Below are 14,667 nucleotides of genomic sequence, written 5' to 3' on the forward strand. Positions count from 1 at the left end.
TCGGTCCAGAAGAGCTGCGTTGGATCCAAGGGTGGATCGGAGTTGTAGAAGACCTGAAAGCAGAGGGGACAGTGTTCACAGTCACTAGCCAGTGACCGGCGTGGCACCAGGTAGGTACCAGGCGATGTCGGGTGCAAACAGGTGATGAGGTGTAGCTTGTCTCCGCAGCCACGTGGTCCCTGAAGGTCGACGACGTCCAGGAGTCGAGTCACGAGCTGTCCCACGCAGACTCTCGCTGTCGGCGGTGTCGGCGACTCGAAAGAAGCAAACAAGCCTTGGCAAAGGCAGGAGTCGTGGGAAGTAAAGAAAGCTGATTGTTCTGACCAGCAAGGTCAGAGGGGCTGCTCTTTTGGAGAGCAGCTGGGGCCAGTCTGGAGCAACCAGACCAGCGTCGTTGATTTCAAGTTAGGTCGCCAAAATGGCCACTAGCTAACGGGCCAGGAACCGGGCAGGCGCGTCGAGATGCAAAGTGCAGAGGGGCCCCACGCAGATCGTGGAGATGCTGGAGGGCTCACCTTTGGTGCATATGCTGCTCGGTGGTTGGGCTTCTCAGGACCCAAAGCACAACTTGGAGGGAGCCTCTGTTGTTGCGCTTGCAGCTTGTCGTCGGTCTTTCAAGATGGCTGGCTCCACGTGTCTCGGTGCCTCTACGGGTTCCTTCTTTGCAGGGACTGTGGATCGGGCGGTGAGAGGTCTGGAGGTCCAGGTCTTGTCGGGCTCTGGGCTCGGGCTCCGGCAGGAGGCGGCGGCAAAGCAGACGTCGAATAGCTGGTTGGTGCTTGCGTTAGCAAGATGGTCACTCCCTGACCATAGGGGAGATTTCCTTCTGTCCTCTGTGCAGCAGAGCGTCGAAGTTCCCGTCTTCTTCTTTGTAGTAAGTTGATTCCAGGATGTCTGAAGTCTTAGGACACAGCTCCTACCTTTAAGCGGATTCTAGGGGCCGGACTACCTGCTAGGTCCCTCCCTAAGGGTGGGACCAGGAAGGGGGGTGGTTACACCCCCAATCCTTTGTCCAGCTCGCCCCAGGTCCGGGGCTGGTGTGCCCCAGGACCGGTTTGAACTGGCATATGCACCGAGGCTCCTTGTGAGCCTCAGGCATGTCTGTTTCCTTTCAAGCCCTACCTGACCAATACACAAAATCCTGTCTGGGGTGGTGCTCGCACCTCCCCTGGCAGGAAACCCTTTGTCCACGTCTCCCAAGCTGGAAGGAGTCCCAGCAGCAGGAGGGCAGACTTGTGTCTGTGGTGGCAGCATCCATTTTGTGGAGCTGAGGCTATGTCTGATTTTACCCGGGTTTCAGGTACTGTACATGTCGTGTCCCTCTAGAAGGGTGGAATGCTAACCCCGTCGCCAGAATTGGCGAGGGGTTAGTATTCCAATTCGTATGACACCTTACTCGACATGTTTTGATAAAGCCAAACCAAAGATAGCATTTAACCGCGAGGTTCATAATGCACTTAAGAGTATATGGTATGACGATATCTGGAAACGGTAGAAGGAAGTGGTTCCGACCACTGCAGACAGGCTCAGCTCATGCCAGCGCACCATCTCACATGGAACCAAGCACTCTGCCTTCAGGATTGTCAAGGCCTGCCATAGGAGTGACTTATAGGTTAACATGTGTCCCATTTAAGGTTAGGTATAGGTATACTACACCTAAGTAAGAGGTGGTTACACCAACTTACCCCAGCTGAGTGATCAGCCAGTTGTGTCAAATTTGTTAGGCCAGGCCAGGGGTGGCATAATATATGCTTCAGCCCCTGGTAGGCCTTAGATACACCAATGCCCTGGGTACCTAGTGTACACTGGTACAGGGGCTCACAGGGTGATCCAATCCCAATTGGTTATGCACCTAGGGTGCATAGTGTCAATTTAGTTAGAGAGAACAGCAGGCTGGGGGTCTGATTAGCAGGCCCACAGCCTCAATATGTCAAAAACCAGTGAAGCAAAAAGCAAAAATTTGGGGTGACCATAGGATAGCAGACCCTACTCTCCTACACTGTTGCACTTTACTTTGTTCTGCAAACTTAATGGACCTTTAAGACGAAGAGTTTTATTACCTATTTTTAAAAAGCTAGGGGTTTTACAGTGCAGGCCAGCCTTTTACTTTCTTAACATGGTAGCAGATGCCACGGTGTGTTCTGCGGTGGGAGCTTTTCTTAAAAGCGCAATATGTTGCATAAATCTGTGAATTTGTAATGTTTTATGTATTTAGGATTCTGCTTTTACTTATCTACTGTAATTTGATCTGACATTTTAAGTAATGTTTTATTTGCTCACTACGGTCCGGTCCCCCATGCGCCCCAGTGCCTTGAGACTCTCATGGGTGAGTAGTTGCGCTTTACCAACCCCTAATTGGTTGATTGATTTTCTCTTCTATGGTTATCTTTTGAATAACCAAATAAAGATAATTGAATTGAACTATCTAGGTATTTAGCTGAATGAGCGATGAACCTATACAAATCAACTATTCTCCATCAAAATAATAGCTATTGCCCTGAATACGGCTTTTCTTTAATTTATTCAATAACATGTTGGGTTCATCCCTGATCCCTTTTCTACAGGCAGTTAAAAGTACAGTCATGTCCACACTAACCCTTGCCCACACAATTTTTCATGGGCAAGGTGCTAACTGGTTGGATGAGGCCCAGTGCCAGACATGTAGGCGATTCATCAGACCACCAGGCAGCACATGTCAATCGCATGTGTCTAGAATTTAAGCTTTTCAAGCAGGAGTATATTCTGGGAGCCTTGTTTTTATCATACTGCGTTAAACTCAGAATGCGCCTCAGAAAGGTTGCTGAAATATCTACTGTGGCAAGTAATCGCGGCCTCAAACCATAATGACCCATGGATTGACTTCCTGAACACCTCACCTGCAGTCCTGCAACTGACTCTTGTTTGGAATATATTGCTAGCACCTCAACAAACAAGTAATATAGTGATAAAAAAGGCTAAATTAATTTCATCTGCAGAGGACTTTGCTACTTATGAGGGAAAACAACACAGTTGGTTGCTAACAAGCAAATACAAAAATAAAAACAAACACAATTTCTGTGCCCTCCCGCATAGTCTGCAGATGAAAAGACAGTTGCTTATAATAAGGTTCTGACCTATTTCTTCGGGGTCTTACCATTCTCATTGTCAGGGCCCTGGAAAGAAGACTACATGCTGTTCATGCAAAAAGGCCAGTGAATCACTACTTGACATCAATTATGTTTACAAATATCTGGTCGGTCCTAGATGGAAATACCTGTGGCATCCTTTCTTGAGGTTTAAGGTTCAGAACTGCAAGTACACAGCAAGATCATGCCTGGGTGGGATAGACCCTCAAATGACTGGGGTTTTAAAAACATCATTAGGTGAGATGGTAATATAATTGTCAGTTCTTAGCCCATCTTGGGTTTTACAATTTACAATATGGCATCATATAAGGTTGTCTACCTGCATTATATTGCTATGATTTTAATTAATGGTGCAATAAATATTGGATGAATCATATATTTATTTATATTACATACAAAACTGCTGTAACAGACCAGGTACTCTCTTCTTTGTGAATCTATTACAGATTCAGATGCCATGTAATGATTTCAAAGCATTATTTCTCCCATATACTGAAGGTGCCTGTGAAGTGAAAGTAGATACTATACAGGTTTCTGAACATTATCTGCCTAATTATGCCTTCTTCTCATCCGTAACATAAAGAGATGCATGGAGTATATATGCGTGTTGCAGCATTAAAATTGGGGAACGCACATTGCTGCATGGTCCGGATTTGTGCTGAATCATTTTTTTGTGCCATAGTACAGGTGTTAGGAAATCCAAATATCCTAAGACCACATGCAGTGCAATATATTCAGCATTTCAAACCAGATTCCTTTCTCCTACTATATCACAAATAGTTGAATGTTATAAGAGGTACCTCATGAGTTGCATTCGAGATGGTTGGCATCACTGGTATGGAGACCACAGCGCACATATATACCTTTCTGTTTGTGCTTAATTGGCTACCTTACGAAGCAAGATTCCAACTGAAGATTGCATGTATCACGCACAAAGTGATACATTACAAAACGCCATTATACCTAGCCCAGAAAATCCCATTATCAGGAGGCAGCAGATTCTCTCGCAGCAATGGAAATCTCTTACTGAAACCTGCCCTCTTCCGTAAGAAGAGAACTTATGACAGCGCATTCTCTGGTGCTGCACCAAGAATTTGGAACTCACCCCTCCCCCCCCCCGAGTATTAGAAGAATCTCGTCCTCTTCAGTTTTCAAAAAAGAAGCTAAGACATTTCTTATGAGAAAATTCCTCCCATAATAACAGCAGACCAGGCACTGTTAGGATATATTCCTGTTCACGTACTATGATAATACAAATCGATCTCTAGTAGGCGTTAGGACATGTATATATGTTTTTGTAAGCACAAATGTCTCACTCTCAAATTGATTTATGCTTGTTACTTTTAGGTTGTTTCAAACCTGATGTCAACAATTTAAGGCCATGTAAATGTGAAGCGCTCTGACACCTTACTTGGGTCATGTCCGCGCTATGTAAAACACTGAATAAATAAATTAATATGTATTAAGTTGTCACTTTCACTACTTTCCAGACCACTGTCCATGGAGAGGGAGGCAATGATGTTGTCCCTCACACTAGAATGTCCTTGTTGGGCTATCCCTGGGGTCGGCTGTAGGTCAAGTATCTTGTGTCACTCTCCTCTCATAGTATTAAACAGGGAACACAATAAAGATTTACCTGTGTTACAAGCTATGTGTCTGCTTGTTTCATTTACTTTGAGACCAAATGTTGCTATCTGATTTTCTTTGGGCCTAAGGTATCTCCCTGGAGGTCATTCTGGACAGTTTCAAATGTTGTAAGGATTGTAAATTGTAGTGATAACCTAATGCATTCTGGGTATTGTAGTCTTGTTTCTCTTCCACAGAAATAATTAGACTAGCACATGTGAAATCAATAATTTGTAGGTGAAAAGTTCAGGAGTGCAGACAGTGTGAAAATGACGTAGACAGGTGGTCACCTTGTTTGGGATATCTGTGGTGGGACTGGAGGTCATCTGATTACAATGGCCCAGACAGAGATTCTATTAGTGAGCAAAGTCTGGTCAGCTCTCAAGGCAACACATGCCAGGGTCTGCATAGCATGAACATGAAGCACAGTATTACCAGCATACTTACTTCCTTCGATTCTGTACTGATACAGCAGAAATCTCTGGGCTGCTTCAGGTAGCACAGAGACATGTCAGTCACCAGGTACACTGAAACAAAAGGAATGAGCATTCAGCAAGTCACACTGCATGGACATGTACAGCTGCCTCACATCCTAAGGCCACTTCTGAAGTTCACTCAATCTCTAACCACAGTGGGTGAGGTGTGGCATTCAAGTGGGATGCACTGCAGAAACATTTGCAAATTGTAATTCAAATGGGAAGTATTGGTTACTACACCCACGATTTCAGTTTTGGAAATGTTTCATTATACTTACAGAATAGTCCACAATAAAACATAAAAGTCACGTTAGGAAACTGAACAACTTCAACAATTTCAACCCCCCAAAAAACTCATAAACATTTTTTTTATAAACGATTACAAACATTAAACAGTAACCCCTAGAACTTAGTGTCCCTTCTGACCCTCTCCCATATCTGTCACACAAGTTTCTAATTATTTATTATTGAGCTTGATTTTATACCTGTTATACCCGATGTCCGTCTCAGTCCTAGAGGAACTAGTCATTAACCTTTGGTAATGCTCTTGCTGGTGGATACTCTGACTAACCGCAAATCCTTTTGATTCAGAATATCCCCCAAGTGCCAAACTGGATCCAAAGAATTTTCCAGCAGTGCACCCACACGCTGCTAGGTGGCATCGTGCAGCTCTGCGCTGGCTCCGTACAGCCCCGGAAGTGATGGAGCGGAGCCGCATATAAGTGCAAGATGACGCCAGTTTCTTGTCCTTTACCTTTACAATCTCTCAGAGGAAGAGTTTAAAAAGATGCTGGTAACAGTGTGCTGATTACAAACTTGGAACCTTTTAAATGTTAAAGAGACTACTCCACAGAACAGGGAAGTAGGACGTCAGTAAGGAATTAGATAGAACAGAAAGGTGGTTACCAAAGGTAAGTAACTTGTTCTTTTGATGGATACTGCTAACAGCAGATTTATCACCTTTAGATTAGATACTAAACCAATACTGCTCAAAGGTGGAAGGTCTGTGGAGAGGACTCAAATCAAAACATCCTGCAGAACCGAGGGGACAAAGTGTCCTTCCCACCAGACTTGGCTGTCAGGCCAGTAGTGCTTCGTTAACATATCTACTGAAGCCCACGCTGCAGCCTTAAAGATGCCAAATTGCAGTAAAGGCGCATGCATTTCACTCATGCGAGAAGCCGACAATCATAATGAGGAAGACAATTCAGGATCAAGAGATGCAGTGGGCAACAATGCATAGGCTTGAAGAGTGCACACATAAGAAATGTCAACATCACGGTAATGTCCCACTGAGGCATCACAAACGGTTTGATAGGGAACATGTGTGTCAGCCTTTAGTTAAATCATATCGGAACTGGTGATTTAAACAAGGATGGCTTGCCTGGCAAACACAGAAAGCAGACAGGGCTTACAATTAACACTTTACAGTGACCACTGCAAGGTCTTGCTGGGCTAGAGAAAGAAGAAATAACGGATCATCCGAAAGCTTAGGCTGTTAGGGGTCAGTGGTTTGGGCATCACACCAAGCAACAAAGATGTCCTAACACCCAGAATGAATGGATCTGGTGTCTGGCAGTGAGGATGACAGCTGCCACCTCAGAAGTCAACTCAAACACAGTCCATTGCCAGCTATTAATGTCTGCGCATGGAGGTGCAAATTGCGATGGTTCTAACGAAGATCCTGCCATCTTGCCGAGACAGGAGGTACCCGTATAGCAGGAACATGATAGGAGGACCGATGCTCAGGCACAGGATTTCCAGATATTCTATTCGCCTGGCCCAGTCTGGGGAAATTAAAATGTCTTAGTACCGGCCGTTCTTGGGGGCATATGAACAACAACCGGCGATAATTATCGCTGAGCGCACTTAGCGCTCGGATAATTATCGCCGGCTAGCGCTGATTTTTATCGCTGAGATAGCGTGCTATTAGCAACGTTTATCTCAATAGCGATAAAAATCCTGGTGCTAAGTGGCTAACGTGAGATTATCGCTGGAAACCCAGCGATAATCTCACGTTAGCTTGTTGATAGGGACAGACTAACTTAGCCATGATATCCACCTTACGTAGGATATCATGGCTAAGTCAGAAAAATACCAGACGTAAAAAAGCAGCGTTAACCGCGGTTAGCGCTGCTTTTTTTGTCTCTAACAGGGTTAGCGATATTCTTGATAATAGAAATGTCGCTTAGCGACATTTCTCCTATTATTTTACTCTGGAACGCCCCCTTTGCATCTCATTAGAGATGCAAGGGGAAGCGTAGAGTAAAAGGGGGCTAACATGCAAATTTGCATGTTAGCACCCTGTTGTTGATAGGGTGCTAGTTTTATCTCTGCTTTTTTGGCTTTTAAAGCTTCTCTCCTGGAGAGCTGCAGTGAAGGTAAGTTTTATGATTTTTGATGTTTGGTGCATGCATTTATGTGTGAATGTATGCATGTGTATTGGTGAATGAGTGTTGTGAATGGGTGTGTCTGTGCACGTGTGTGTGAATGCATGGAGGAGAAAGTGCACATGTGTGTGAGGGTGTGTGTGTGTGGACCCCCTCCCTGCTAAAGTTACCGGCCTCCACTGCACAATATGCCTGCTCAATTAGTCCGCTGTGGCATTCAGGGACCCAGTCAAGTGGTTGGCTAACAGAAAAGCTTTCTGCTGCTCCAGCCACCTCCAGAGACATAATGCCTCTTGGCATAGGGCCCAGGACCCGGCTCCGCCCTGCTTGTTGCAGTACCGCATGGCGGCGGTGTTGCCCATGTGAACCTGCACCAGCCTTCCCCTGCTGGATGGCAAGAAAGCCTTCAGGATCCAATCAATGACAGGAAACTGCTACTGTTTTAAACCTTTCTAGAGTGGGCTCAACCTTCTCTATGAACAGTGTAGATCCATTGAAGGGCATGTCCATCAGCACGCTTGCACATCACCAGAACATCTGGTCAATCACATCCAGGCGTGCCTCTGAAGCATGACACTAGTGCCAACTCTACAGCCAAGGCAGTCTGGTGTGCAGGCATGTATTGTATTTCGTTGAATCCTAGCCATCATGGTTTGTCTGAGCTAGGGAGGCCCTAAGGTATTTTGGGACTGCAGGCAAGATCTCGCTGGGCGTGTCCCATGTGTTTACGGACCACAGTGCCAAACTGTCAGATGAAAACATCCATGTACCAAAAGCATCAATCTGTTTGGTTCTATTGATTAGATTGGTCGGAACTGGGCTAAGATTAACTTTACTGGTGAAAGCCTGCACAAAAAGACCTTCTGTGGTAGGCTTGGTGAGGAAATCTGGATCACAGTGCGCAGGTTTGTGCCTTTAGGCTACTGTACGACTAATGGCCAGAGAAGAACATGGTTTCAACCACATATCCATCAAGGCATCCATGAGGGAATCACTGAATGTGAGCAAGGGCTCCAATGTCGTCGGCCCAGGTTGGGGAATCTCTGTTAGAACATGTAGCTTATCTTAGTCTCACTTATCCTCATCTCAGTGGAGGGCAACTGCATTTCTAGTACCTCAGCAATCCTCCAAATCAAAACCGCCAATGAGGCACTTTTCTGTGCTGGTAGCCGATGTGGCGAGTCAAGCTCTGTCAATGCTTAACTAGTGACCCTAGTTCCTATTGAGACTTAATTCGTACGCTCGGCAATGTACAACTTCGCCGCCTGGTTTCCGGTCACCTTCAAGTGCATTAAGGCGCGTTGGTCACATGACTGAGAGTTGTGACCAAAACCCAGGGACCAAAGAGTCACTTCATGGAGATCCATGTCTGATATCGGCTTGAGACAATTTCTGCACAGCTTAAAGCCTCCCTAGCATACTGCTGGAGAGACAATTTAGAAACAGATCAACAAAGGCTGAGCAGCGTTCCAGATCTGCAACAGATGACACGCAAAGAAAAGAACCCAGTGTGCAGGGGTGTTGCTTACATGAAGCACTGCTCTATCACTTCCAGGTCAGTGCGGAGCTACACAACGTTTACCTACTGGAGCACAACATCACCTACTGGAGCCCTGCCGACAGATTCTCAGGATCCAATTTGGTGCTGGGGGATATTCTAAATGTGAGGAATCTGTGACAAGAAGTACCCTTTAGAAACACTGTGCTTAAAAGTGGCCTTTAGTGGCAATCAGCTCTATACAAGTATAAATAAATAACACAAAAGCTGGAGGCGCCTGTAAGAAATTACAAAGCTAAAAAGTCTATTGTTTGTTCTCCCTCTTTGGGCTTTCTACATTCAGGTTCCAGAGGGCTGTCCAATGACAGAGTGTTGATTCCTCCTACTAACGGGGAGGCAGGTCTCATGCTGAAAGAACAGAGGGGCAGATTTACAATGAAAGTGACTCAGTGCATTCCGCAAGCCTTTTGACTGCGCCGCACTGAGTCACTTTCAAAGCACAGGAATGCGACATATTTACAACAATATGTCGCATTCCTCTGCTCTCCCCTGCGCTGGCACACAAACTGCAGACATGCGCTGGTGCAGGCACCCTTGCACCATGGTGCAAGGATGCCTGCGTCGTGGGGAGATTGTTTTTTGCACAAAAACAATGACTTCAGGCATTTTCCTCTTTCAATGCATGCTGTAGAATGCAGCACGCATTGAAAGAGGAGAAAACGAGGAGAAATGAAAACATTTCTCCTCGTTGCGCCTCCCTACGCCTCCCCTGGGGATGCGTAGCATTCACACGCATTTCCAGATTTACGATTCCTCTTAATTCTGGAAATGTGTCTCGTTCCATGAGTGTTGCATGAGAACACCCACAGCAACACCCATGGAACGCCCCTTTCACGCAAAGTGCTGCATGTAAAGGGGACGTATTTACAAGGACAGGAAAAGCCACGCAGGGCGGCTTTTCCTGTCCTTGTAAGTATGGAGCAGGAAAATACGCCACCAGTACGTCACAAAAAGTGACGTACTGGTGGCGCAGGGGGCTTGTAAATCTGCCCCAGAGTACCTAAATCACGTTACTTGTACCCTCCTGCCAGCATCAGTGTATAACCCATCTCCCAAAGTATCAGTCCTCCTTTACTTGTCTTTTATTACCCAATCCCCTCCATCCCTCTGCCCCTCCGCAGGACCAGATTCCACCACTAATATCCATGTTTTTATTGCCAAAAGGTGCAAATCCCCAGTAACGGTCTCTGCGATTCCCACCTCTTCCATCCTCCATGTATCCCCAACGCACCTGAAAAAGCATCTTTTTGCCAGCAACAGTGCCTCCCATTAACATTGCTCATGCACTGCCACCTTTCGCAACAATCATTCCCCCATAACCAGCCAATCCATCACGCTACCACCAGCCTTCATGCAGTGTACCTCTAGCAATACCAGCCCTACTTGCTTTCATGCAGTCCCACTTGCCCACATTACTGACCTCTATGTTTCCCTCCCTATTGTTCTAGGTCTTTCCCCACACACCCACTTCTATCAGTCGAATGTCTTCTGCACAGTACCACATATAATGTAATTTCACCTCCTGTAACGTCACATCCTGTGCCATGTCTCTCACCCCACTCCCCTGGAAATCTGGTAGATGGCACCTCGACCTCTCCTTGAAAATGGTCAGTGCATTTTCTCACCAAGCTGGATTTCGCTGCTCACTCTCTTGTGCACTCGCAGTGTAGTTGTGGTTTTGTCATAGAGATTTCTGTTGCTGGGGTCTTTCACTGCGCACCACACACTGTGCAGAGGCCTCGCAATCACGCCGGCTCCCAGGAAGCCATGCCTGGTGGCAGAGGGGTACTGCTTGTGGTACACCAGGACTTCCTCTTCTGTGCACTGATATCTGCAGTAAAATCACAGGTTAGTGGTGGGCAGTGGGGCAACTATAGGTCTGAGCCTGCCGCCCAGGCACTAGAAGCAAAATGGCAGTGACTTACTTCCACCCGGCATTGGCTTGACCCTTGAAGAGGTTCTCCAGATTGTATGAGCAGGCAGCCATAATCTAAAATGAAATGGAATTTAATATTGCATGGTAAGTAGTTTCTAGATTTTCCCCATTGCCACAACAATAGACAGTTATTCTCTGCAGAATCGGATTTTATTAGTGTACTGTAACCTTAAGTAAAGACATAGCATTTTGCACAGTATTTGGTTTTTTTTTTAGCCATGTTGCATGAAGGTTTGCACTTGTGCCGCTATAGTCTTAGACAGAGGTATTACACTTTCTTCTGTTTATGGAGCAGTCATTTTGCACTACTTTTCAGATCTGATTCACAAAGGTAAACTTACTCTTTTGTGTAAGTTTAGTCTTTTTAGGTATTAACAGACAAACGATTTAATAGCAACTTTACGACTGCGGAGACTCCCCAGTCGGGGCAGAGAACTGTGCACATAATATAAAGATAGGCCTGTATGCTCTCTAACAACCAAGTGATTCTCCCCATCTCATCCCTCTTGCTCTCACCTGGGTACTCTCCCTGTTTCATCATTTCCTCTCCGTATTGCTTTCGCCCCAAGACCCAACCCTGCCTTGCTACCCTGTCCCTCCTGCCCTTTTTGTGTTGCTTTCACCTTCCTCCCAGCATTTCCGTGCCGCTTCTGCATTCTCCCATCCTTCCTCTCGTTGCTTCTGCCCTCTTTGCTTCCGTTCCCCCTTTGCTTCCATCCCCCTTTGCTTTAAAAGTAACACTTTTGCACGTTTTATGTGTACCTGTCTACCAGAGCGGCAAAGCAATAAAGCTTCTGCCTGTGGTTCCCCAGGTGGTAATCTGGCCTGTGATGTGGCCCTCCACTAATCTCTCCTGGACGTGTCATGATGTTGTTTGTGCTTGATGCACAAAGGGTAGGGTTGGGAGGCTAGGCCTGGCTGGACTGAGGCCCCCCCCGCTCATGTGCTTTGCTGAGCTCTGGTCCCAGAGATATGGAAATATCGTCTGCCTTCAATCTTGTACTTCTCTGATGGCCTTTGGACAATGCGGGCGGATAGACTCCCCTCAGTGCGGGATGCAGCAAACAGGTTTGGTGTATTGTCGTGACTCTGGAGGCCAAGCAGGTTGTCGGTTCTAGCTGTTGTGTATATATGTCAGTATCTGTGGTATTCATCTGATTTAAACCTAGCCAGAGGCGGTGGAGTGCTGTGCAGGGACTCGCTGGAGAATGAGGAGGGGATGGCCAGACCTAGTCGTACCAGGGAAGGAGGGTGAGGCTAGTAAGTCTGTGTGAACTCTTGGACTTAGAGGGCTTCCGTAATGCCATTGGTCAAATCCGACAAAGGGATTCTGCTTTTTACGTCTCGCCTACAGACAGTTTACAGCTGTCTATTGTTGAAAGAACTATTGTGTACAATACCAATACTTAGAGTGGGCTTTGGACTTGCCCACTACATCACTGCTTGACTTTCTTCTCCTTTGCTTGTTTCTAATGCAGTGACTTTCCTTCCTCTCCTTGTGTTTGCCCTCTGGTTCATAACTTCCTTACCATCCATTTGATTGGATGACTTGGATCCTTGAACAGCTGACATCAGGAACTACTTTTTTCTTTCAGCACTCCATGGTAGGGTATGTGTTTTCTTGCTCTTTCCAGGTGTGCTGCTTCCACCTTCAGTTCCCTGCCCACCTCTGTGTTTCTCTTCCCTCAGCTGCTCTGTTGCTTCCCCAGATCCTCCCTGTCCCGCTTTTTCTTTTTTTTTTTAATGTTCAACCAGCCCCAGCTCCTCAGTTGCTTCATGCACCCTCCTGCCCTGGCTGTATAGCTCCTCCCCAATTGTTTGTGCCGAACTAAGGCAGGTGCAGTGGTAACTGGGGAGAAAGGTAGGCGAGTGGAGTACAAGCCTGTTTTTGCAATGTTCTTCACAAGACATACGTAATACATGTCATTTCCAAGTCTTGCTCTGAGACCTTAGCCTACCATTAAATATGGACCTCTTCTTGCACTGAACAATCCCTGCAGAAATGGCCACTTTCAGATCGCACAAAGCTCCCCGGCCTTACCCGTTACGAACTGGCTGGCATTTCCACCTCATGGTTGATGGCCCCTAAATCACTGTTTCCGTGGATGGTCAAAAGGACCCAAATAAACACTAAGGTGCCGATCACGATCCGGTAAAAAAAGGCCCGTCCGACTCGTATCCGGTCTTTTTACCGTACGAATCGTACAAGTGCCGTACAAACTGGCAATCACGATTCGCATGGTAAAAAGTCCATACGAACCGCCTTGGGAATTATTCCCCACACGTCCTCGGGTCGGAAAATGTGTCCGACACGTCCTCGGACGATTTACCGTACAAATGTGAAAAGTGAAGTCCGACCGAGGAATCACGATCCAACCCGTGCGTCCGATCTTACAACCGTATGGTAAAAACACCGTCCGCACGAACTCCCATTGCAACCATGGAGACATGTGCCCGCATACGCGCCCAACACTCCCCCCAGCACCCATCGTTCCAGTCGTACTCCCCGTGTATGTACACCCCCCCCCTGTATGTACACCCCTGTACGTTCGAGTCGTACCCCCACCCCTGTACGTGTCGTACCACCGTGTATGTACACCCCTGTACGTGTCGTAACCCCTCGTGTATGTACACCCGTGTACGTGTCGAAGCCCCACCCGTGTATGTACACCCCTGTATGTTCGAGTCGTACCCCCACCCCTGTACGTGCCGTCCCGCAATTGTTGGGGTGACGTAGGTGTGGGCGTGGTACGACTCGTAACCACGCTCTTAAGGCGTGGGTACGCGACGTACCTGTATGGTTGTGTTGCCGGTTCGCGTCGTGAAGAACTTCCGTTGTGGCGGTCGCTGGCTTGGCTGGACACGCCCCCACCCCCTCGTAGTGACCAGGGCCTGAGGGTCAGGTATGTCCAGGGCATGTGTGCTGTGTGACTTGGGTGGGGGTTATGTGTCCTGCCCCTGCCCCCTCCCCCCCCCCTTTGCCCATGGGTGTTGTTCTGACCTTCTGCGGCGTCTGCGTCGTAACCTGTAGAGGAGGTCGACTGCTATGAGGGCCGGGATGACACGTAGGTTCGGGTCCATGTCTGTCCGTCGCGTACAGGTCCTCCTTGTTCGCGTCGTCCTGATTTCCCGGCAGTTTTTGGCAGCCGGAAAATATTGTCCGTGCGGGATGACGTCGGTGCGAATCGTAATTCCTGGTTCGTGAATGGCAGGCTGCGTGCGTCCCGACGTCACGTCGGCACTTTCCCGGATCGCATTTGTACGTGTATTTTGTTCGGTCGGGGTTTTGTACGATTCGTACGGGAAAGGTGTTTCCGTGCGAATCGTAATTCCATGTTTGTATATTTTGACGACCGGGCACGCGTCGGACGGGGAATGTGCTCCGTCCGACGGTTCGTACCCGGTTTTTACAGGATCGTGATCGGCACCTTAATGTGTATTTAACATAACACAACATTTATTTGAAAGTAGCATCAATTAACCTAATCTCTTAGAAACCAGCTCATAGTAAGATTAAGAAATATGAAAATACAGTCGACTCTGTTGCATTGTTTTT

The 14,667-nt window shown here is 47.0% G+C and overlaps 1 protein-coding gene across 2 annotated transcripts in view; it reads right to left on the reverse strand.

Moving 5' to 3' along the window:
- The window catches only part of STARD9 (StAR related lipid transfer domain containing 9), a 460,180-nt gene that overhangs the window by 8,897 nt on the left and 436,616 nt on the right, over positions 1-14,667 (reverse strand). For both annotated transcript variants that reach the window (XM_085627236.1, XM_085627235.1), the window contains 3 exons: positions 11,101-11,165; positions 10,801-11,006; positions 5,199-5,278 (listed from right to left, as the gene is read on the reverse strand). In XM_085627236.1, coding sequence (XP_085483362.1) covers positions 5,199-5,278; positions 10,801-11,006; positions 11,101-11,165 — 351 coding nt within the window. The remainder of the gene's footprint in view (positions 1-5,198; positions 5,279-10,800; positions 11,007-11,100; positions 11,166-14,667) is intronic.

This window comes from Triturus cristatus, chromosome 9 (assembly GCF_964204655.1).
Source record: "Triturus cristatus chromosome 9, aTriCri1.1, whole genome shotgun sequence".
In the NCBI taxonomy this organism is placed as follows: Eukaryota; Metazoa; Chordata; class Amphibia; order Caudata; family Salamandridae; genus Triturus; species Triturus cristatus.